Source organism: Zootoca vivipara, chromosome Z (genome assembly GCF_963506605.1).
Source record: "Zootoca vivipara chromosome Z, rZooViv1.1, whole genome shotgun sequence".
NCBI classification, from domain to species: Eukaryota; Metazoa; Chordata; class Lepidosauria; order Squamata; family Lacertidae; genus Zootoca; species Zootoca vivipara.
This window is the reverse complement of record NC_083294.1, coordinates 46,995,152-47,017,114: the sequence shown is the minus strand read 5'-3', so window position 1 is coordinate 47,017,114 and position 21,963 is coordinate 46,995,152. Positions and strand designations below refer to the sequence as shown.

At 45.1% G+C, this 21,963-nt stretch overlaps 1 protein-coding gene across 1 annotated transcript in view; it reads left to right on the top strand.

Annotated features, from left to right (window-relative positions):
* The window catches only part of SLC6A14 (solute carrier family 6 member 14), a 41,287-nt gene extending 19,857 nt beyond the window's left edge, over positions 1-21,430 (top strand). The window contains exons 8-15 of the mRNA XM_035102535.2: positions 179-407; positions 4,474-4,599; positions 5,392-5,510; positions 7,006-7,105; positions 8,828-8,937; positions 11,296-11,463; positions 12,599-12,730; positions 19,200-21,430. Of these exons, the coding sequence (XP_034958426.1) occupies positions 179-407; positions 4,474-4,599; positions 5,392-5,510; positions 7,006-7,105; positions 8,828-8,937; positions 11,296-11,463; positions 12,599-12,730; positions 19,200-19,229 (1,014 nt within the window). The 3' untranslated portion in view covers positions 19,230-21,430. The remainder of the gene's footprint in view (positions 1-178; positions 408-4,473; positions 4,600-5,391; positions 5,511-7,005; positions 7,106-8,827; positions 8,938-11,295; positions 11,464-12,598; positions 12,731-19,199) is intronic.
* The last annotated feature ends 533 nt before the right edge of the window (positions 21,431-21,963 follow it).

Sequence of the window (21,963 nt, the reverse complement as noted above, 5' to 3'; positions counted from 1 at the left end):
GGATGTTGGACTAGATAGGCCCCCTTTGGCCTGATCCAGCAAGCTCTTATGTTCTTATGTTGGCTACCCCAGCCTATACACTGTGTAGAACAGCCTTTGCGACATACACACCCCTCTAAAATGGCAGGGATTGCGATGCAATAATATATATTGTCCACCTCCATCTGTCTTTCTCAAGGTCTGGAAAGATGCTGCCACACAGATTTTCTTCTCTCTGTCCGTTGCATGGGGAGGGTTGGTCGCCCTCTCCTCATACAACAAATTCAACAACAACTGCTATTCAGACGCCATTTTTGTCTGTGTGATAAACTGCCTCACAAGCGTCTTTGCTGGTTTTGCGATTTTCTCCATCTTGGGACACATGGCACACGAGGCAGGCAAGAAAGTCTCAGAAGTCGTCGATTCAGGTAGGCTGGAGAAATACTGTTTAGATCCATCTATGACTAGGTACTGTTAAGGGACATTTAAAGCATGCGGCACTTCCCCCTGCCCCCCAAATCCTGGAATCTGCAGTTTGTTAAGGGTGCAGGGAATTGTAGCTCTGTAAGGGGTAAACGAAGTGCAAGTAGATAAATAGGTACCGCTGCAGCAGGAAGGTGAACAGCGTTTCCGTGCGCTGCTCTGGTTCACCAGAAGCGGCTTAGTCATGCTGGCCACATGACCCGGAAGCTGTACGCCAGCTACCTCGGCTAGTAAAGCGAGATGAGCACCACAACTCCAGAGTCGTCTGCGACTGGACCTAACGGTCAAGGATCCCATTACCTTTTTAAGGGGTAAACTACAGTTCTCAAGATTCTCTGTGCTTTAAATGTATTATGTGTTCATAGTTCATGCCTGGGTGAAGATGCACCAAATGCATTTGTCCTGCAGTGGCTCCTTGACAAGGAGGACTAGAAGTAATCTTGAGAAATATGGATTATGGGATTCTCTGCATGTTTGCTCAGAGCAGAGCATGAAGGAAGGGTGGGAGGCTCAAGATAGCTGTCCTCCTGTAGTTCAGAATCTTCTTTTTTAATCCAAATTACAGCAATAACTTTACTCAACCGAAGTGCTGGCCTAATTGCTACTGGCTGCCTATTAATTACCAGTTAACAGCCAAGTTATAGGTGCTGGCTTAAGTGTAGAAAGCCCTATATGGCTTGGGACCAGGGCACCTGAAAGATTATCTCACCCCAATCCATTACTGTGCTTTGCAGGTGAAGGCCTCCTTATCAGGAGATTTCTTCCACATAATAAAGAAATCAGGTCTTTTGTGTTGTGGTACCTATCCTATGTAACTCCCTCCAATTAAATGTTAGACACTCCCTCTGATTTTTTTTCAGTGTCAGCTGAACACCTTCCTCTTTTAAATGAAGATCTTTCCCAGTCTATGTTTGTACTGGAATTATTAAGTTAGTGGTTTGCTGCCCTAGTTTATTTGGGGAAAGGATGAATGGGGCCTAATTTTAAGAAAACTGGGCATGTGTGTTCTTCTCCAAAGGTCAATGAAACCGCTTGACCGATTGCGTTCAAATTTTTACACAGTCAAATGTGACCACGAGAGCAAGCCCATACCGTTTTCAAAGACAGGTGTCACACCTGTGCAACGTAAAAAAAACCCAAACCCCGTGTTCAAAACCTCCCCACTCAGACAAAAGTGCATGCTGGGAAATAGAACAGGGAAGCGGCGTTTCCATTGGCTGCAGACAATCGGTGACATCACAAAATTCCACGGCAACCAACTGAAAACAGGCCTTTTGCAGCAACAAGGCCCAGCATTGCCTAGCCAACTGACTAGGCCGCAGCATTGCCCAGCTGGGGGAACTGACTAGGCCGTAGGCCACAACCAACTGAATATGGGCCTTTTACAGGGCCGTGCCTTTGGGTAGGATAAATGTGTCGGGGCGGGGTGGGGGGATTTTACAGAACACGCGTGGGTAGGGGAGTCAGGGTTGGAACAGGGCAAAATATTACAGAACACATGTATTGGGGGGGGAATGATTGTGTGCAAAATGAAGATGAGGGGACTCTGAAGGGAGACTCTGAAGGTCCATTTAACATAAAAAGTCCATTTAACACAAAAAGCCACAGCAATGTGTGGCAGGGCCAGCTAGTGATAAATAAAATAACACAATGATAGTGTGCCACCTTTGGGGTTCTCCATGGCTTTTTATCACGCTAGGCTAGATAGTAAGCAGTAAGGTTTAGGTGGAGGAAAGGCTGGCTGGTGTTGAAGCCATGACCCTGTATGTATCTGCCTGCAGTCTTGACATGGAATGTGGGAAGAGAAAACAGACATTCAAATGAGGCACTCTTTAGTGTTATAGAGCAGCAGTGGGATGTGGCAAGCATCCCCTACTTGTGAGTAGGGGTGGGGGAGAAATTCTATGCAGTTTGCATGTAAAGTTGGATCTATCAAATTTGCACTTTCGAGAAGTATATGAGAAGCAGAGCATAGCCAGCCAGCCATCAAAATTTGCACTTCTCCAAATTTGGCAATGCAGCTCTCCTACCAGCCAATGTTTACAAAAATGCTTATTTCAGAGAAAAGCATGCCTAAAAAATGAAAGCATTCGTGGAAATGACATACAAAAATGCATTCCATTAGGTATTTATTTATTTGTTTCCTGCCCTCCCCGGAACTAGGAAGTGACTTGCAGAAATGTTTGTAGTCAAAATGATATACAAAAAATTTGTTGATTAGGAACACACACAAAAATGATGAAACACTGGCACATTTTCATGCTTTTGTACACTAAGAAAGTACACCAATTGCTGCAAGAATGTTGAGAATCTAAGACTGAAAAAGCAAACAAGCTGGGAGAAGCAAAATAAAAAAGATCCTTCCATTACTACTCCTAAGCTTTCTTAGAACTGTGACAAATTGGATGCTAGCCTTACCATGAGGCAGAGAGAGCTGAGGGTGCAGAAGGATGGGGAGTGAGCACAGGTTTGTGTGTCGTGTGCCCTGCCTCACACCCTATACAATAGCCCAGTGGTTTTCAACCAGTGTGCCGTGGCCCCCTGGGGTGCCTTGAATGATGGTCAGGGGTGCCATGGGCAACACTGGCCTCTGTCCCTCTTTCCTTCTCTCCCACCTCTGATGCCCTCTCACATCTCTGCTTCCCAAAGGCTTGCACAGCTGTTTGTTGCAGCAGCCCTGGCTATAAGCTCCGCAGGCAAATGGTGCCTCTGGGGCTGGCCAGGGGGTGCTGGTTGCCAGGAGCTGAGGTGGCCTCAGAGTAAGAAAGCAAGCAGGCGAAGGAGCCCCGCCAGCCAGTCCTCCAGCCCTTGCTGTTGGGAAATGGACAGACAAGTGGGAGGCCGGGCAGGCAGGCAGCCATTACACTGGCCTTTCTTGTGCTCGCTGTGTGCACTGCCTGCCTGGGAGCTGAGTGTCCTGTGCTAAAGGGGAGCCTTTCTGCCATGCAGCCCCGGCAGCACCTGCTGCTGCCACTACTGCCTCCCAAGGTAAAGTGCTGCCTCATGTTCACCTTTGCTCAGTCTCCATTGGGCCACTACGGCTAGGAATGTCGTGTGAGGAGGCACCTCTCTTTGCAGGGGGGTGGGGGGCGGCGGCAGCTGCCCAGAGGACTCCCAAGGCGAGGGGAGGAGGTTGAGGGAGCACTCCACCAGGGAGGGTGTTTGAAAAAGGGTGACGGACTGCCAGCTCTGAAGGCAAGGGGTGATGTAACTGGAGTCCTGAGCCCCACAGGGGAGCCGCAGAAAGAATGTAGTTGGTCAAGAGCTCGAAAAGGTTGAAAACCTCAGGTGCTAGAGGATGCTGCCCTCCTGACATGTGGGGGAGACGCCACCTTCTCCTTCACTTTAGGTGGCTAAATGTTCTTCTGTGCCAGCCCCAGCTGGAGCAGATCCACCCCTGCTCTGATGCAGCAAGGCTCTTCTGGTGATCTTACAGCAGCCTTGTCAAAGCTGGTGCCCTCCGACCATTGGGCACCACAGCTGGAGGATACTTGGTCACCTGCAACCAGAGCCTGCTGGGGCACCTACTTTAGCTGTAACAGGCTGTGGGCGTCCGGGGGTTGTGATGCTCTTGGGATATGTGTGGGTAGGGAAGTTGGAGCATTTCATTGAAACCGGAAGCAGAAAAAATCCTATCAATTCATGAGGCCAGAAACAGAAATCACACAAGCAAATATGAGCGGCATTCACTATCATTGCGAGGGGTTTTTAGTCCACAAGCATTGAATAAATATGCTGTTTTCCTCCATTGAAATCAAATGCATGATTATGTAATTAATTGCATTAGTTTTGGCCATGACAAATAGCAAGATGAACAAGGTAGGTTTTAGCAGATATCAAACTTCAGCAGAATGAATGGAATGAGAGCTGATTTTGATGAAACTAGGCTGGAGATTGCAGCCTCTCTGCTGCTCTTCCTTGATCTACGGCATCAGAGGCCTCCATTGAGACACTGCAAGAAATCACTTCCTGTTACCTTCTCATCCCACAATTGTTTCTCTTCTGTTACAGGCTTTGATCTGGCGTTTGTTGCCTATCCAGAGGCTCTTTCAAAGCTCCCCGTCGCCCCCCTCTGGTCCTTCTTGTTCTTCTTCATGCTTCTGCTCCTGGGGCTCGATTCCCAGTTTGCTACTGTAGGTGAGTCATGGTACAAAATAAGCCATTCCTAGCTCAGCTACTCTTCCCTGTGACCTTCGTGCAAATCTCCAACCTGCATTCACCCAGCTGGTTTGCTGATGAGAGCTAAGCTGGCTGGGGGGCCTCCACCAGGGACTGGCTCCTTTTTTGTTTATAACTTTATTCTAGCAAGATTCCTGCCCCAGGCCTCAGACAAACTCTGTAAAAGCCTGTTCATAGGTGTTCATTTATGTATTGCTTTTAAACCTATTATGATGGGGAAATAGCAATAAAATCAACAGACTTTATAAACAAATAGACATAATAAGATTAGCAACAATATATACAACAAAATTCCATGTCTGGCCTAAACAGAAAAGTCGTATCCTTAGGATTGCATTCTTCAGTTAATAATTTATTAACATTTCTAACCTCCTAAAATGAACCCTTGATTAATCAGCCAACAGAGATTATATTAAATTTTATTTAATCAGGTTGCCACTCCGAACTGTCTTCCTAGGATTACAGAACCTTAAACTCTGCAAACCCTTCTGCGGAAATGAATTATTTGCAATGCACGTTAGATTGGCGAACGTCAGTACATTTAAAGCACACGGCTTCCCCCAAAGAACCCTGGGAATTGTACTTTAGGCCTCTAGGGGTTCAGTTCCTCATACCCTGGAGAAACAACAGTTTCCATTATTCTTTGGTGGGGAAGTCACACACTTTAATGGTATAGTGTGTATAGTGCAGCTTGAAATGATAAAGTAAATCCATAGTACTAATGCTCAACATGCCCACTTTATCCTGCAGAGACCCTTACAACCACCATCCAGGATGTTTACCCCAAACTTATGAAGAAAATGAGGATCCCGGTGACCTTGGGCCTGTGCACAGTTCTATTCCTGCTTGGGCTTGTCTGCGTTACGCAGGTAGGAAGGAGCAAGGCTTCCATTGGTCCACCTTCTCCCTTGAAGCATGGGACCCCAGGAGGATAGAATTTGTGAATCTTTCCTCTCAGGGACAAAGGGGGTGGGGTGGGAATCACTATAGCCTTTTCCAGATGACTGTCCTATTGAGCATGCATCCTGGTTTATGTGCATGAAGCTTACACACTGGTTAGACTGTGGCTCCATCTCCACTATGCATTTAAAGAACTGTGGTAGTGCTTTAAACAGTGATGTTGCTGAGAGTTGTTAAGAGAACCCGTATACCCTCCTCAAAACTATAACTCCCAGAGTGCTTTAGCACACTCAATCCCTCTACCCAGGGAGCTTTGGGAGATGTCGCTCTGTGAGGAGAATAAGGATTTCCTTAACAACACTCAGCACCCATGACAAACTACACTTCCAAGGATTCTTTAGAGAAAGTCATCATTGTTTGAAATGGTGTGATACTGCTTTGAATTATGGCCCAGTTGATGCCATATTCACTTGGGAAGACAGGTGAACTAATATCAGTATAACGGAAGAAGCAAAAAAACACTAGTGTTGAAGCAATGATTCTTCAACATCAGCTTCGTTGGATTGGTCATGTTGTGTGATCGTCTTCCAAAGCAACTACTCTATTCCAAACTTAAAAATGGAAAGCGTAATGCTGGTGGTCAACAAAAGAGGTTTAAGGACTGTTTATGGAAGACAATCTTACTCGGTTAGGAATGATTGTCAAAGAAGAAAGAAGATATTCCCATCGTTATTGAGTGATCATCCTGGTTTGCTCTGCATGTTCCTGCTAATTATTTGTGCATCCTGCACTTTTCAGGGCATTTCCTGCCACTTTCCTAGCTGCAAAAAGTCTTTTTTAAAGGAAGAATAAGGATAAGAGGATTTGTTGTGCAAGGGCAAGAGAGTGCCCTTTTAACCATGTGAGCCTATATTTCTGGGATGTGATTCAGTCCCTCCTGGAAAGTAGTGACACTCAGAAGAAGGAACAGGGGAGAAATTAATTTGAAGTTTGGGTTTAAAGATAAACCTACTCGATTTCCAAAACAGTATACAAACTGAAACACACCCATGCTCCGAAATTCACCCTCCTCCGAAATTTGCAATGCAGTTTTCTCTAGCCAAGTACTGTGTACAAAAAATGCATCCAATATAAATGCATATGCTGTTGAAAATAACATGAAAATGCACTACAGTGGGGAAAAGGGCTTTGCAAAAATGTGTATATTAAGCAAAACTGCGTACAATAAATGTGTATTTTAGGGGGGGAAATCACAGTAAAAGATTTAAATGAGATTTTAAAAGTTTTAAATGAGAAATTGCTGCATTTTGTTAATGCAGCAAAAATGTGAACTGAACTTAAGAACTTGATAAACAGAGGAAACAAAAATTGACAGACTTATCCATCCCTAATCTAGAGACAATTGAGAGAGATCTGTGTGGAATGGAACTAACTTTTCTACTGCCTTTCATTCTGTTTCTGTAGGCAGGGATCTACTGGGTCAACCTGGTGGACCATTTCTGTGCTGGCTGGGGGATCCTTTTTGCAGCTGTCCTGGAGCTGGTGGGGATCTGCTGGATTTATGGTAAATGATGTATGCCGTGTCACCCAGCCCCTCATAAAACACTAACCTCACCAAACACCCAGTTCCAAAGCAGCAACAGCAACTTGATGATTAGGAAGGCTTCATCAACATCAGTGGTGGAGCTTCATGCTCTGGCCCCAGGGGCGGAGAGCTGGCGGGGGCGTGGCTGGTGCACATCCTGGGGGCATGGCGCACCACCTGTGGGGGGGGGTGGCACCCACTGCGGGGGGGGGCAGCTGCAATGGCACCCCACCGGGATCGTGGTGCAGGGGGCAGTGCACTCCCCCTGCCCCACTCTTCCACCGCCAGTGATCAACATTTAACATCTAACTTAAATTTGATAATTCAGTCTCCCAAATGCATTGCTTTATATGCTCCCTCGCCCTGGTCAAATGGCTAGACCCAGTGACACCCATAATTGGAAGATTGAATTAGCAGATTTGTATGTTTGTTTGTTGCTTTTATATCTCTTTTTTCTCTCCAAGGAGCTCAAGGTGGTGTACATGGTTCTGTCATGGAATTCTACTCAATATTGATCCTGAGCAGAACTCCAAAGTATAGTTGGCAGAGTAAAAACTTCAACACATTGCAGGATTCCCCCCAAAATAGACCAGAGGCAATTATATTTTATTCAGCAGAGCTTTACTGCTACTGAAGGCAAATGAGCATAATGGTCACAAATCCAATACATTCAGGATTGGCACTGTCCATAAGAAATACAGCTGCAGCAGACTTAACTTAAACTTACAATAACTTATAATAAGACTAAACCTTAATACTAAGCATACTATGTGCAAAACACCACACCAGAAGGAAAAGAGATAAAAAGAGAAAGTTAAACCCAGGCTCCGTCTGGTTGATTATCATAGTCAGCATGACCTTGACAGAAAGAGATAAGAGAACCAGTTTAAGCCAGCTGTACTCAGCTCTCTGAAGGTATAACCCAAACATCAGGAATCTTTAGCTTGTTTCTTTCACACAGAAAGAACCCTCTTGAATTTATTAGAATAGGAAATATCTCTACACATCAGATCAATACTTTCTGAACTAAGAAATGCAAACTGAGAGGTTCTCCCTCTCATCATTTACCGGTAATCTCCACAACAACTCTATGAGGTAGGCTAGGCTGAGAGGCAGCGACTGGCACCCAAGGTCACTCAGTGGGTTTCATAAGACCCTGGTCTCCCAGGTGCAAGTCTAGCACTCTAACCACTACACCTGTGAGAAGGGGAAGCAGAGCACCTGCTTTGCATGTAGAAGGTCCCAGGTTTAATTCTTGGCATCACCATCCTCGTCATTACATTTGCGTCCCATCTTCCCTCCACAGAACTGAAGGTGCATACATGTCCCTTCCCTTCCCCATTTTATCCTCACAATGACCCTGTGAGGTGGGCAGGGAAGGAGTGGGGAGGAATCACAGGACTCTAGCATGGAGTCACAGGATCTTAACCAAGCCGGTCACATCTTGGATCAGATTCTGTAGTCCCCTCAATCACTTTGCCAGTCAGAGAACTTCAGTCCTGTGTCTTCTCTGTCTGTCAACATCTCTCCCCATCTTAAAACACTTTAGCAGAGGTTTTTCAGCCACTCCAAGGCAGCAACCTCAGTGCAACTGAGGACAGTCTGCAGGCCATCCCATCACTCTCAAGGGGAGTAAAAGAAAGTTGGCTGTTCACAAACACAGAACTAACCCAGCAGTTTGTGTGTGTCCCCTTTGCACAGGTGGAAACCGATTTATCGAAGACACTGAGATGATGATTGGGAAGAAAAGCTGGTTGTTCTGGTTGTGGTGGAGAGCCTGCTGGTTTTTCATCACACCTTTCCTTCTCCTTGTAAGTAGCCAGCTTTTAGCAAGAGATTTCAGGAGCTCTGAGGCTGGGGGGGGGGGAGGTAGAGCTGGGCTTGCAGGGAACCTCTGTGGGTCATATTTGCCCAACCAAGCTTCCCCATATTTTCCCAAAACCAAGCCCCCCATCTCCACAACTGACAACTCATATATGGTGTCAGGTATTGGGCAGGTGGCAACATGGCTGGATCAGCACCTCGCATGGTAGATTCCTGCAGAGAGCAGGATTAAACTCACATGCACTTCAAGGAATGCTTTGGATGTGTGATATGTCTGCCCCCCCCCCAAACTGTCTTGCACACCCAAATCTACAGAACCTGGTTCACCAGCAGAAGCACAGGAAGGAGCTTGATACTACCTTACTTGGTCCCTATCCCTGTAATGCCAGGACGTATTCTTCTTTTTCTTGGGCAATCACTCGTATCCGAGTAAGATTGTCTTCCATAAACACGGTTTTAACAATGGGTCCATAAGTGACTGTGGAGGCCAATTCTGGATCCACACGTCCTTCAACAGTAGGGACATTGGTTTCCGGGAGTTGATCATAGTGTCGATTTGCCAAGCGTGCCTTCCTCTTAGCACGTTTCTCCCTTGCGTCCTGAGATCGAGTGTCTTCAAAGCCCATGACACCTTTGGTAAAGACTGTTCTCCAACTGGAGTGCTCGCAGGCCAGTGTTTCCCAGTTGTCAGTGTTTATACTACATTTTTTTTAGATTTGCCTTGAGGCAGTCTTTAAACCTCTTTTGTTGACCACGAGCATTATGCTTTCCATTTTTAAGTTCGGAATAGAGTAGTGGGCAAGAGTTAGATCTGTGGCATGGGACTATTGGGAAAGAAGGAGTTGGCAACAGCAACCAGAACAGAATCTTACTTTTGACGATATGTGCAGCACACAACCTTGTTATTACCAACACACTCTCGGCACTCTCGCCACTGGCACCTCTTAGACTAGGTTATTGGCTGTGCTAAAGATCACCGTGATGTGCTCCTTACCAGAGCTATGACGAGCACTGATGACTTGCTGGACAGATCACCGACTAATACGCTCCACGATGGCTATCAAGATTATACCTCAACGCAGGCTTCAAGGAAGGAAACCAAGGCGCAAAATGAACACTCAAGCCCTTCAAGATCCCATTAAGAGGGATTGCTTCCAAATGACTCTTAAGGACCATCTGCTTTCAGAATTCCCTGATAACATCAAGGAACACTGGACCAAGCTAAAAACATCCATTATTGCAGCCTGTGAACAAACTATTGGATACCAAACCAAGAAACACCAGGACTGGTTTGATGAGAATGACAGTGAGATTGAATGCATGATTGACAAGAAAAGGAAGGTCTCTCAGATCTGGCAAAGAGATAGAAACTGTGCCACTAAGAAAAAAACCTATGCCGACGCTAAAGCTGAGGTTCAAAGAAGAACCAGAGAACTAAAAAACACCTGGTGGATAAAAAAAAAAGGCTCAAGAGATCCAGCACTTAGCCGACACTCATGATGCACAGAGTTTCTTTAAAGCCACAAAGGCCAGGACGTATAATAAACATTGGAGGCCTTTGTAGTCTTTTTGCAGGCTGCCCAGAAATACCCTGGCTGACTGGATAAGCTCCTGGGCTAGAGGGAGCATAATATTTTCCCCACCCCAGCACTACCATGAGATGCCTCTCTTGGGGGGCCATGCGTTATCTTGGAATGGTTCTTAGCTACACAGAAGGAAACAAGTCACATTGATTTTATGCTTGGCTGCACCACTGAAGACAATGGCCTTGACTCTCCTTGGCACTCTGCAAACATTAAGCATGAATAGGTGAGGGGTGGTGCCATGCTCAGCCATGTTCAAATGCAGTGTGAAAACAGGCAAGGGTTGACTTCTCTTCCTAGTGCAGTTGCCAGATGTCTAGGTCTGCTCTGAAGTCTCCAAATTTGCCTGGTGCCTTGTCAGGTGGCAGGTGGAGATCTTGAATCTCCAGGTGAGCAAGAGTACCTTTAATAAAAAATATATATAGTAAGAAGACAGTGCAGGAGCTGGCTGCAAATGATAGCACAAACACTCTGGGGGGGATTTGCCCTCCTCTGCTCCCCTCTCCCAATTAGTGTCAATTTCCAGACCCACCTCATGACATTACCAGGGTCCACCAGCTCTACAGCCGTGATTCAGAGTCTCAGATCCTGGCTTTCCCTTTTGGCCAGATTTCGAGGTTAGGAAACCAAGTCTTGAAAGCCGGGCGTAAAACATGTCTGTTCAGGTCTTGTTCAATGCTGCACATGCAACTTAGTCTGAGTTGACTAGCTCGGATTGTCTAAGTTTGACTCTCCTGTGTCTCTGACTCTTTTTTCAAACAGGCAATTTTGGTTTGGTCTTTGGTCACATTTGAGCGCCCAACATTTGGCTCTGTGGAGTACCCAGTTTGGGGAGCCGCTGTTGGTTGGTGCATGATCATGTTCTGCCTGATTTGGATTCCCATCATTGCCATTTACAAGATAGCAAAAGCAAAAGGGAGCTTGTGGCAGGTGAGTGCTTTGATGTATCATGAACTCTGCTCTGATGGGATAGTCGCTCTTCTCTGGGTCCCTTCAGGTGTCCTTTTATTGTGCATTCATGATGATTTGTGATCACAATGCTATCAAAGTAGTTGGATGCAATCCCGCTTTCAATACTGTTTGTGCCTGTAAAGATTTTTGAGCAGTCACACTGCTTCATTTCCCATCAGTGCATATCCTGTAACTTCCTGTTGAAATTCCTTAACTTTTCATACCACAAATGTTCAGGGTGTGTGTGCCCTCCAGACATCAATAATGTGGTAGCATTGAAGAAACTTCACAGACCAAACTAAAGCAGATGAAACCGGCTATTACTGCACTTTTGTTATGTTAAGAACATGTTGCAGAATACACCCACAGTAAATAATCAGCCTGGAAGCACCCAGAGGCACTGAGTTCGGCCAGAGCTGAAACAATAGCAAATAATAATGCACATGTAAATTCCCATGAATGCTAGGACAATTTTGCTGAGCAATCTAAAGCATTGGTTTATAAGCTTTCTACTTTCTGCAAAGACTTGTTGGCCAAGGAACCCTTGCATAGGCAACAGCTCTTTTTTATTTTTTTTGAAGGAGCTGGCCCCTCCCCCAATTGTTGAAGCCTAACATGAAGCCAGGTGTGGAGCGACATCAGATGTTGTGTCATCTCCTCAATGTTCTTGGGAATTTGGTGCTTCGGAACCCTTTGCATGGCAGCTGCTCTGACTCCTGTCCTTTGGGGTCCTGAGTTTCCATGTCACATATTGACACAGGCCATGTACCTTCCAATCATTCTTCATAACGTTAAGGACTAGAAACTTATGGACACTTCTCATAAGGGCATGGAGCAGCAGTAGTGAGGGGTATGGTGTGAGAAGAAGGGGCATGGTCTGGGGAGAATCCCAGGGGCTAGGCAGAAAAGCCTGGGGAGAGGAGCCACATTCATTTCCCCACAAATTTGAGGTTCCATACTATTGACCTAATCTGTTTGGAAGAGCTATCTAAACCAGAGGCTTTCACCAAGACACCTTGCAGCAGAGAATTGCACCAGGCCTCTTGTGTCTGCTACTAGGATGACACCTCTAGACTGAGCCTTCATTCCCCCTTTCTCATTCTCCCCCTTTTAGCGCATTACTTTCTGCTGCAAACCCCAGCCCAACTGGGGTCCTGCCCTGGAGCGCAATCGTGGAGAAAGATACCGCAACATGGTTGACACAGAGAAGGAGAAAGACATCGAAATCCCGACTGTGGATGCCTATGTACACAAACCAGAGTGAAGTGGCCCATTGAGAGGCAATTGGCACTCATGTGCAGCAAAGAAAGTGGGGTTTGGGGGGGGTTGTGTGAATGGGTTTTTTATATAATGGAAGCCATTTTATTTATTCTGAGAACTGTATATTGTGATAGATCAATGGACAGCAAGTCAATGGAGCGTGGAGGCAGGTTCTTCGTCGCTAACATATACTGACCTATTGACCTGCCCAGTTGCTAGATATAGTGAGAAAGGCTTAAAGGTAAAGGGACCCCTGACCGTTAGGTCCAGTCGCAGAGGACTCGGGTTGCGGCGCTCATCTCGCTCTATAGGCCGAGGGAGCTGGTGTACAGCTTCCAGGTCATGTGGCCAGCATGACTAAGCCACTTCTGGTGAACCAGAGCAGCACACAGAAATGCCATTTGCCTTCCCGCCGGAGCGATACCTATTTATCTACTTGCACTTTGACGTGCTTTTGAACTGCTAGGTTGGCAGGAGCAGGGACCAAGCAACGGGAGCTCACCACATCGCGGGGATTCAAACCGCCGACTTTCTGATCGGCAAACCCTAGGCTCTGTGGTTCAACCCACAGCGCCACCCCCTGTCCCCTTAGCTGGTGCTAAAACTGGTCCATGCTATGCATGGGGAGAGCTGGAAGAAGTTCCAGAGTTTAGACTCTGTTCCCAGGGGAGGCTGTAACATAGATCTTGCTAGGAGTGGGCTCCATTCCCTAACCCATCTTGATCCATGCCTGCAACAACCCTGTAGAAATCCTCCCTGGAGTCTTAAACCTCCACTGAAAAAATAAGGGCAGCAGCCTTGCCCATCCTAACGGACTTTGTGATAGGAATACACTTCCATAATGCTGGAAGGGTGATTCAGTATCACACAAGTGCCTTACCTAGAAGAAAGCATCATTGAAGTCAGTGGGATGTAATCCCAAATAGATTAGTTTTTTTGACAATTAGATATTGTTTCTGTATTCCTGTTTCTGGAACCATGTATATGATACATCAGATCTATATCTGTATTTCTGCATCCAGGCATTCCAAATTTGGCACCACAGAAACCTGAGTGATGTGCACTTTTTATTTTATTTTGCATAATTTATTTTTATCCTCTTGCAAAATAATGATGGTGATGATCAGATTTTCTTCTTGATGGATAAGCCAGGTGCTCTCCAACCCTCATGCAGTTGCTAAAGATCCAACCAACACTTTGGCAGGGACATCTGTCCTGTTTGGCTCCAGCAGGGGCGCCCAGCAGCGGGAATCCGGGAACAGCTGCTTCGCGCGCTGCTCGTGTTCCGGGAGGCGAGCAAGGGGTGCCCAGCCTGGCCTTGCTCTGCCGCAGCCCCTCCTCCGTCCTGCTTGCAGGGGGCGGGGGAGTCTCCTCGGGTTTCCTCAGAGGCAGGGGCGGGGCAAAGGGGGTGCGAGGTGGTGGCAGGCAGCAGTGTCAGAAGGCCAGGGCTGTGTCAGTGGCAGAGAAAGGGGAGAAGCTCTCCTCTTGCAGGCAACCGCCTTGTCCCTCCTGCCGCCTCTCTCTTTCTCTCTCTCCCCTAGCTCCCTCTGCTCTCCAAGCGCTTGCTCCCTCATCAGCCTCCTTCCCGTCCAGCGTTGCCTTTCCCTCTCCAGCCGCGGGAAGCGCGCCCTCCCCTCCGGCTACCTTTCCACTGTCGAACAGCTCCTACTGTTCTTACTCAATTCATCAAATGATGTGACATAAAAGTTCCTCCCTCCCTCCAATGAAGGAATAAGGCAGACCCACCTTTCTTTCCCCTACTGTTGCTTTAAAGCCTTTCCCTCAAACTCATGGAGCGCTAAGGGGGCTTTCCCCCATGTCTGTTGTTCTTTGCTTTCCCCATGAGCTCTAACCCCCAGTAGGCAAGCCGGCTTCAGAAGGAGGAAGGAGGAGGAGGAGGCCTCAGGATCCACATATTGGACATTCGTGCCCCAGAATTATAGTATTGTAGGGTTGGAAGGGACCCTGAGGATCATCTAGTCCACGGGTATCAAACACAAGGCCCGCGGGCCAAATCCGGCCCGCCAGACCTTGTCATGTGGCCCGCCAAGCGCCCCAGCCAGTGGGACCTTGCTGCTGAAGCGCTGCGCCGACAAAGTGCCGACAAACAGCTGGGGCCGGGGGGGGGTAGAAAGGCAGCCGGAGCAGCACTGCGTGGAGCGCCCCGAGCCACAGTAGAAGAAGGAGGAGGCAGCTTGCCGGGGCAGCGCCCGGCAGCGCCGCACGGAGAGTCCCGAGCCTCTGCGACGCAGCAGTGCTCTGTAGCACTTTGAATCCTCCTCCTCCTGCCACGGCTCGGCGCCTGGAAACGGCTGCTGCTGCTGCTGAAGCACAGACAAAGCACCCAGCAGCGCCACGTGGAGGAGGAGGATTCAAAGTGCTACAGAGCACTGCTGCGTCCCAGAGGCTCGGGACTCTCCGCACGGCGCTGCCAGGCACCGACCCGGCAAGCTGCCTCCTCCTCCTCCTCTTGCCTCACCTCCTCCTCCTCCTGCCGTGGCTCAGCCTCATGAACGTGAGCTCAGCAGCGGCTCAGCCTCACGAACGTGCAACTCTGAGGCTTTACACACTTCTCCTAAAACGGACACCCGCTGCCTCACGCTGCACGGGAAATGCTTTTTGCCCCTGGGTCCCTTCGCGCTCTTTTCTGGCGCTGAATCAAGGAGGCGACCCCCCCTTCCCTTTCTTTCTTCCTCTCTCTTGTTCTTATTCTTTCTTTTCCTCTCCTTCCTTCCGTCTTTATCTCTGTCTTCTCTCCCTCTTTCTTTTTCTTTCCTTCTTTATTCCTTCTTTCCTACTCTTCTTTCTCTCACCTCTTTCCTTCCTCTCTCCCTCCTGCTCCCTCTTTTCTTTCTTTCTTTCTTTCTTTCTTCCTTCCTTCCTTACTTACTTCCTTTCTTCCTTCCGTCCTTCCCATCTTTCTTCCTCTCCCTCATTCTTATTCTTTCTTTCCCTCTACTTCCTTCCTTCTTTCTCCCTTTCCGTCTTCTCTCCCTCTTTCTTTTTCTTTCCTTCTTTATTCCCTTCCTTATTTCCTACTCTTCTTTCTCTCCCCTCTTTCCTTCCTTCCTCTCTCCCTCCCACTCCCTCTTTTCTTCCTTCCTTCCTTCCTTCCTTCCTTCCTCCCCTCCCCCCTCCCTCTCCTCAGAAACATAGGATGCTGCTTTATACTTCTGGCCCTTAAACCCTGGAACCAGGAGAGCAGCTCCAGTGAGTCAACCTCAGCCAGTCCCTTTGGTGAAGGGTGGTGGCTCACTGGCAGAACATCTGTCCTGCATGCAGAAGGACCCCAGCATCTCCAGGTACTAGTAGCTCTGCAAAGGTCCTGCATGAAATCCTAGCGAGCCTCCACCACCCAGTGCAGTTACCAAAAATCATTTTTCAATAAATTGTACAATAATTGTACATTTGAATATCTACTTGCCATTATTCTGACTATGTTTCTGCTTTCAGAGCTAGTTATTACTTACATTATTACAAAAAACAGCAATAATTGAATGCAGTGACAATAATTTATGATAATAAAGAGTGGACACATAGTCCTACAGATACAACCGGCCCTTTGAGGGTGACCAAACTGTTGATGCAGCCCCCGATGAATTTGAGTTTGACACCCCTGCTCTAGTCCAACCCTCTTCATTGCAGGAATATGCAGCTGTCCCATCCTTTTTAGATTTGCTTTCAGCCCTCGTTTGCCCTCCTACACACACATACACACACACGGTTGCCTCAGGTGCTAGACCTACTCAGAGTAGACTCACTGAAATGAATTAAAAATTCAAACTTTAATTTCAAAGGGTCTGCCCTAAGTAGGATTTAGTTGGATGTAGCCTGTTGTTATGACCAAAGTATCTTACCAAAAAATATCTGCACAAACCAGTTTACCTGAGTGCATTATTCTCAGGGTGGGGGTGGGACTCATTTATTTATCATTGCTTAATAATCTGGGACTAAATTGCATTATGTTGTAAGGACCTTTTATTAAATCTTAGAATTGTAAAGTTGGAAGGGACCCAATGGTCATCTAGTCCAACCCACTGCAATGCCTGGAACCTGGCATTGGGCTGCAAGAATATACTGTAACTATCACATTTTCAAAATGTCTGATAGCCAAGTTCCACTACTTTTCACAGGCTGGGAGTAGTGGCTCCCTCAGATTGGAGCCATTATGGAATTAGGCTTGAAAATAGCACAGTTTGTGTTGTGGATATGCTACTTCCATAGTTTACTTGACGTGGTTCAGACTGACCAATGCATTGTTTTCAGTGACAGTCTGTAGCAGTTGAAGCTGTGAAATGTGCTAGGGGCAAGCATTTTGGTGGTGTGAATTCTACTGATGTTAACAACGTTATCTGACCAATAGTACACAAAATCTCTTAACTGGTATTTGAAGCATACAGTATGTGTTAATTTTTTGAGAGCTGGCTTGATGTGGTGGATTTCAAATTTTAATTATTTTAAAATACATTTGCATATTGTTTTAAGGTCTCCCTTATTAAAGCAAAGGATTAAGGTGTTAGGAGAAGCTTAGAATTTGAGAAAAACTATACCATACAATGTACTTTATCAAACTATTTTACATGAATAACACAGGTATTCTGAATTTAAAAAGAAATTATTATTAAAAACAAGGTGTTACATAATAAGATAATTTGTCTTAAATCTGCCCAAATCAATGTGGTGGTGTCGTGTATATATAAGTGCATTGTCAATAAATGAGCAACTAAAATAGTTTGTTTATGTTTCATGCTCCCCCCCCCCCAAAGCAGAGGTAATGTGTAAGCGTGGTGTCAGCTCCCTAAAAAAAGGTCGACAACTCTGAGGAAGGGGGGGCACTGGAGGGATCTTTGCACCATGGCACCGGATATGCTTAACACGGCCTGCTCTTTGGCTTTGGGGGGTTTCAGCTGGTGTTTCTGCCACACCTTCAAGCATATTGTTACAGTTCCAGCAATATAGGCTAGCAGCTTGGTGTCTGGAGTTTGTTTTTCAAATGTGACACTTCAGAAGCTGGATCCTGTGCCTAGTGCCATATTCTGTGCTTTGTGGCCTTAGTCTCAGAAAGCCCAGAGTGACTGGCCAGCCAGCCCAAGTACCTGACTTGCACGATGCTTCTGTTTTGCCCATAGCTGCCAAGTTATCCCCTTTTTTAAGGGAAATTCCATTATGCTGAATAGGCTTCCTCGTGAGAAAAGGGAAAACTTGGCAGCTATGGTTTTGCCTGATCTTGTATTAAGCTGGTATTGGCTGCCATCTTCTCAAGAGGCTCTTTCCTTCACCCATCTTTATCCCCATTCTCTCCTGAATCTCTCATTTGTGACCCTCTCTGGAGAGGGTAATTCTTCTTTTCTTTTTTTCTTTTTTTAATTATAATAGCTTTATTAAAGTTCAAATCGATATACATAAAAATTGACAGATCATAAATTTACAAATCAAAAATCAAATAAATAAACATAACATACAAAACTTACAAACAAAACAAATTTATCCTCTCCCGCCATACAACTTCCACTTATCTTCATAACAGGTTAATTAGACTAGACTGATTACTGCTTCCATTATCGTAATAGTAATTCCTCATATACACATAATTTACAAACAGTACAGGATATTAGAAATAGATCCAGGTACTTAATGTAGGGCAATGTCTCTTCATATAATCTCCAAACTTCTCCCAACTCTCATGAAATTTCTGTTTACTACACCCTCTGATCAAATTTGTTAATTTCGCTAGGTCTAAATAGCTAAATAATTTCTCCTGCTACTCACTAATTTTTGGTATTTCCTGTTTTTTCCAGTACGTGGCAATCATTATTCTTGCAGCTGCCACTGCATAAAGAAATATTTTTTCATCCTTTTTATTGATACCCTTCATCTAACATTCCTAATAGAAAATATTCGGGCTTCTTCTTAATGTTATACTTCAATTTTTTTTGACTTCCTCAAAAATATGATTCCAATAATTCTTGATTTTTTTCACATTGCCACCACATATGAATAAAGGTCCCTGTTTCTTTTTGGCACCTCCAGCATAAATTTTCTTTTGTTTTATACATTTTGTGTATTTTTACAGGTGTCAAGTACCATTTATAAAACATTTTTATCATGTTTTCCTTTATTCCTTCACAGGCTGTAAACTTCCATGAAACATTCCATAATTTTTCCCATTGTTCTATCTGAATTGTTTTCCCCTACCCTGTTGCCCATTTAATCATTGTCTCCTTTGTTAATTCATCTTTATCTTCCCATTCGAGTAGGACATTATACATTTTAGATATGATCTTATTGTTATTTTGTAATAAATGTTCCTCCAGCAGCGAAGGTCTATCCAGAAATCCTCTTTGTGTTTTGTCTTTATTGAATTGAATCTGGTGGGATTGAATCCATCCCGTCAGGAGATGTTTTATTTCCTCATATTCTTTTAGTTTGAGCTTCTCTTCCTTTTCCTCTATTAGATCTTTATACTTTCCCCACTTCCCATCTGAGGACTACCGGGTTAGCCGTGGCAGCAGCCAAGTCGTGAATTGGTAAACGGAGCTCAAGCCGGTTCAATCGCAGAGGGTTGAAGGGTGTTCTGAAAGCAGTGACAACCCCTAAAAACTCAAGAAGGAAATTTTCTGAGTTTGAGGACAAGAAGCAGAGCTGATTTTTGCGCTAAAAACTTAATAAAAAACAGAGAGCCCTAGCGCTTTGGAGAAGTCCACCCCTCTGTGAGATGCCTCAGGACGGGGCGCAGGCTAGTGGCTGACACTCAAAGGAAAGAAGGGAACCTAGAGCGAAGCTTTTACATGGAATTTTAAAATCTGATATTTATAGGAGCTTCAGCTGCACAAAAGAATAACTGAATTCCAACGGTAAGGAACTGCAAAAGGGTCTTGTCGGAGATCTCAGAGAATGCGCGAACTGCTAGAAAAAAGTGGTGCAGAAAGCAAAGAATTTAAGCAGGAGATCTGGGAGCGAAAAGGACCGACCCCCAGCCTCGACCCACTAAGCCTGGAGGTACCCAAAATTTGGGGAAAGGGCAAAACAGAGGTATGCAAGAGCAGTGAATATGGAGTGAGTAAACCGGGGAAGAGGGAGTGCTCCTTTAAAAAAACAGACAGGCCATTGCGGAGATGGCAGGGGCGAAGAGGAGAGGAGGAAGGTGAACTTTTAATAGGGAAACTGACTTAATAAATGAAGTGAAAGGAGGGGTTTGAGAGGAAAATACAATTGGATCGACTCCTGGAAAGGAAGGGGAGGGGATGAAGAGAGGGAGACGGAGAGAAATCCCCAGGAAGGTTTGAAAGGCGGAAATTGGAGAAAGCGCCAAAGTGAAGGAAGGAAGAAATAAAGAGGGAGGGAGGAGTGCGTGAAAATAAATACCGGGAAATGGCGTAAAAGGCGATACATTATTGCTAAGTCACCCCTCTCCGGATACAATATGGCGATACAATATTGCTAAGTCACCCCACACCAGAAGGCAAGAGAGAAAAGGATGGGAAGGGAAGGCTGAGCCAAGTCAGAGAGGAGAAGCTCACGCAAGGAAGAAGAAGAGTAATTGGTGACACCTAGAGGCCAGGGAACTCAACGACCCTCAACGTCAGGAAAGAGCTAAAACAAAGACTCTGTCCACTTCCTGTCATATAATAAAGACACATAGAATGCCACACTAAGGAATTAAACTTCCCTCCCCCCACCTAAAGATATAATTGCTCTTATCTAAAAGGAGGGAGAAAGGGAAGAAAAGAACCAAGTCAAGATTTGTATAAAGGTATAAGTAGAATCAATAATTGGAAAATGGAAAATAAGAAGCTCAAAAACCATTTCACTGCCACACCTGCATGTTCCCAAAGGTGTGCATCAAATTTGGAGACAGAGACCTCAGACATCAAAGAACTGATCCTGGGATTAAAAGCAGAACTTAATAAAAATGGATGCTATGAATGAAAAATTAGATAAAATGGGGAACAGAATAGAACAGAATTTGAAACTGATTGAGCAAAATACTATTGCAATAGTGGATTTGAATAAGCAATGCACTGAGCTACAAGAGAAGAGCAAAGAGTTTGGAGAAGAATCCTGGAATTTATTAAGTAAAATAAACAAACAAGATGAAGGGGTGAAGAAGCATATAGAGGAATGTAAAGAATATAGGAAAAAGCAAGAGAAAATGAAAGATGACATCCAGAGACTCAAGGAGACACAAGAAGCCATCTGGGACGCTTTGGCGATGCAAGAACTAAAGCAAAATGATTTGACATTGAGATTTCAAGGCCTTAAAGAAAGTCAAGATGAAAGTGTGGAGGACATTATTATCAAAGGCCTTGCAGACGTGATGTAAATACAAGAAGAGGACATATCCATATGCATAGACAGAGCATTCAGGTTGAAGTCAAAGCAAGCACATAGCAGCAAATACCGGGGGACTGCCCAGTTTTTTTAAACTCAAGAATATTGAGAGATAAAATCATGCAACAAAAGAAAATACAAAATTGAAAATCGATGATAAAGAAGTTGTCATCATGAGGGAAGTCCTCCCGAAATTGTTGAGGAAAAGATCAATTGTTGAGGAAAAGATCAAATGCTTGACGGAGGTGCTGAAAAGGAACAACATTCAATTTAAATGGGAATTCCCAGAAGGGATTTCCTTCACATATAAACAGAGCTGGAGGAAACTCACCACGGACTTGGAAACAGAGAAGTTCTGGAGGAAATATGAAAAATTCCGGGGGGGGGGGAGGAGGCATTGGACAAGACGGAGAACAGAGGGGATAAGGAAGCCTCCAGGAGTGGAGAAGAGTAAAAACAGAAGTTAAGATAGTTGGATCAAATAACCATTCTCCTTCATTTCATTATAGGTTTTTTAAAAAAATAAGCAATGTAAAACTTAAAGATTGAAGGTATATATGTGTTTTTTCTTTTTCTTTTTTCCTATTTCTTTTCCCTCTTTTTCCCTCTCCCTATCTTCTTTTAAATTTCCTTTTTCATTATATCAAAAATTTGTGGAGTGTATTCTTTTGTGAAATAAAGTAGGACAAAGTGAAAGTAAAGTGAATGAAAATGGAATTAAGAGTTATTACATGGAATGTTAATGGTTTAAAAAATAAGACAATTATAATTGTCTTATTATAATAAGACAAACAATTACCGCCCAGTCAGCCTGACCTCAATACCAGGAAAGATTCTAGAGCAGATCATTAAGCAAACGGTCTGTGAGCACCTAGAAAGAAACTCTGT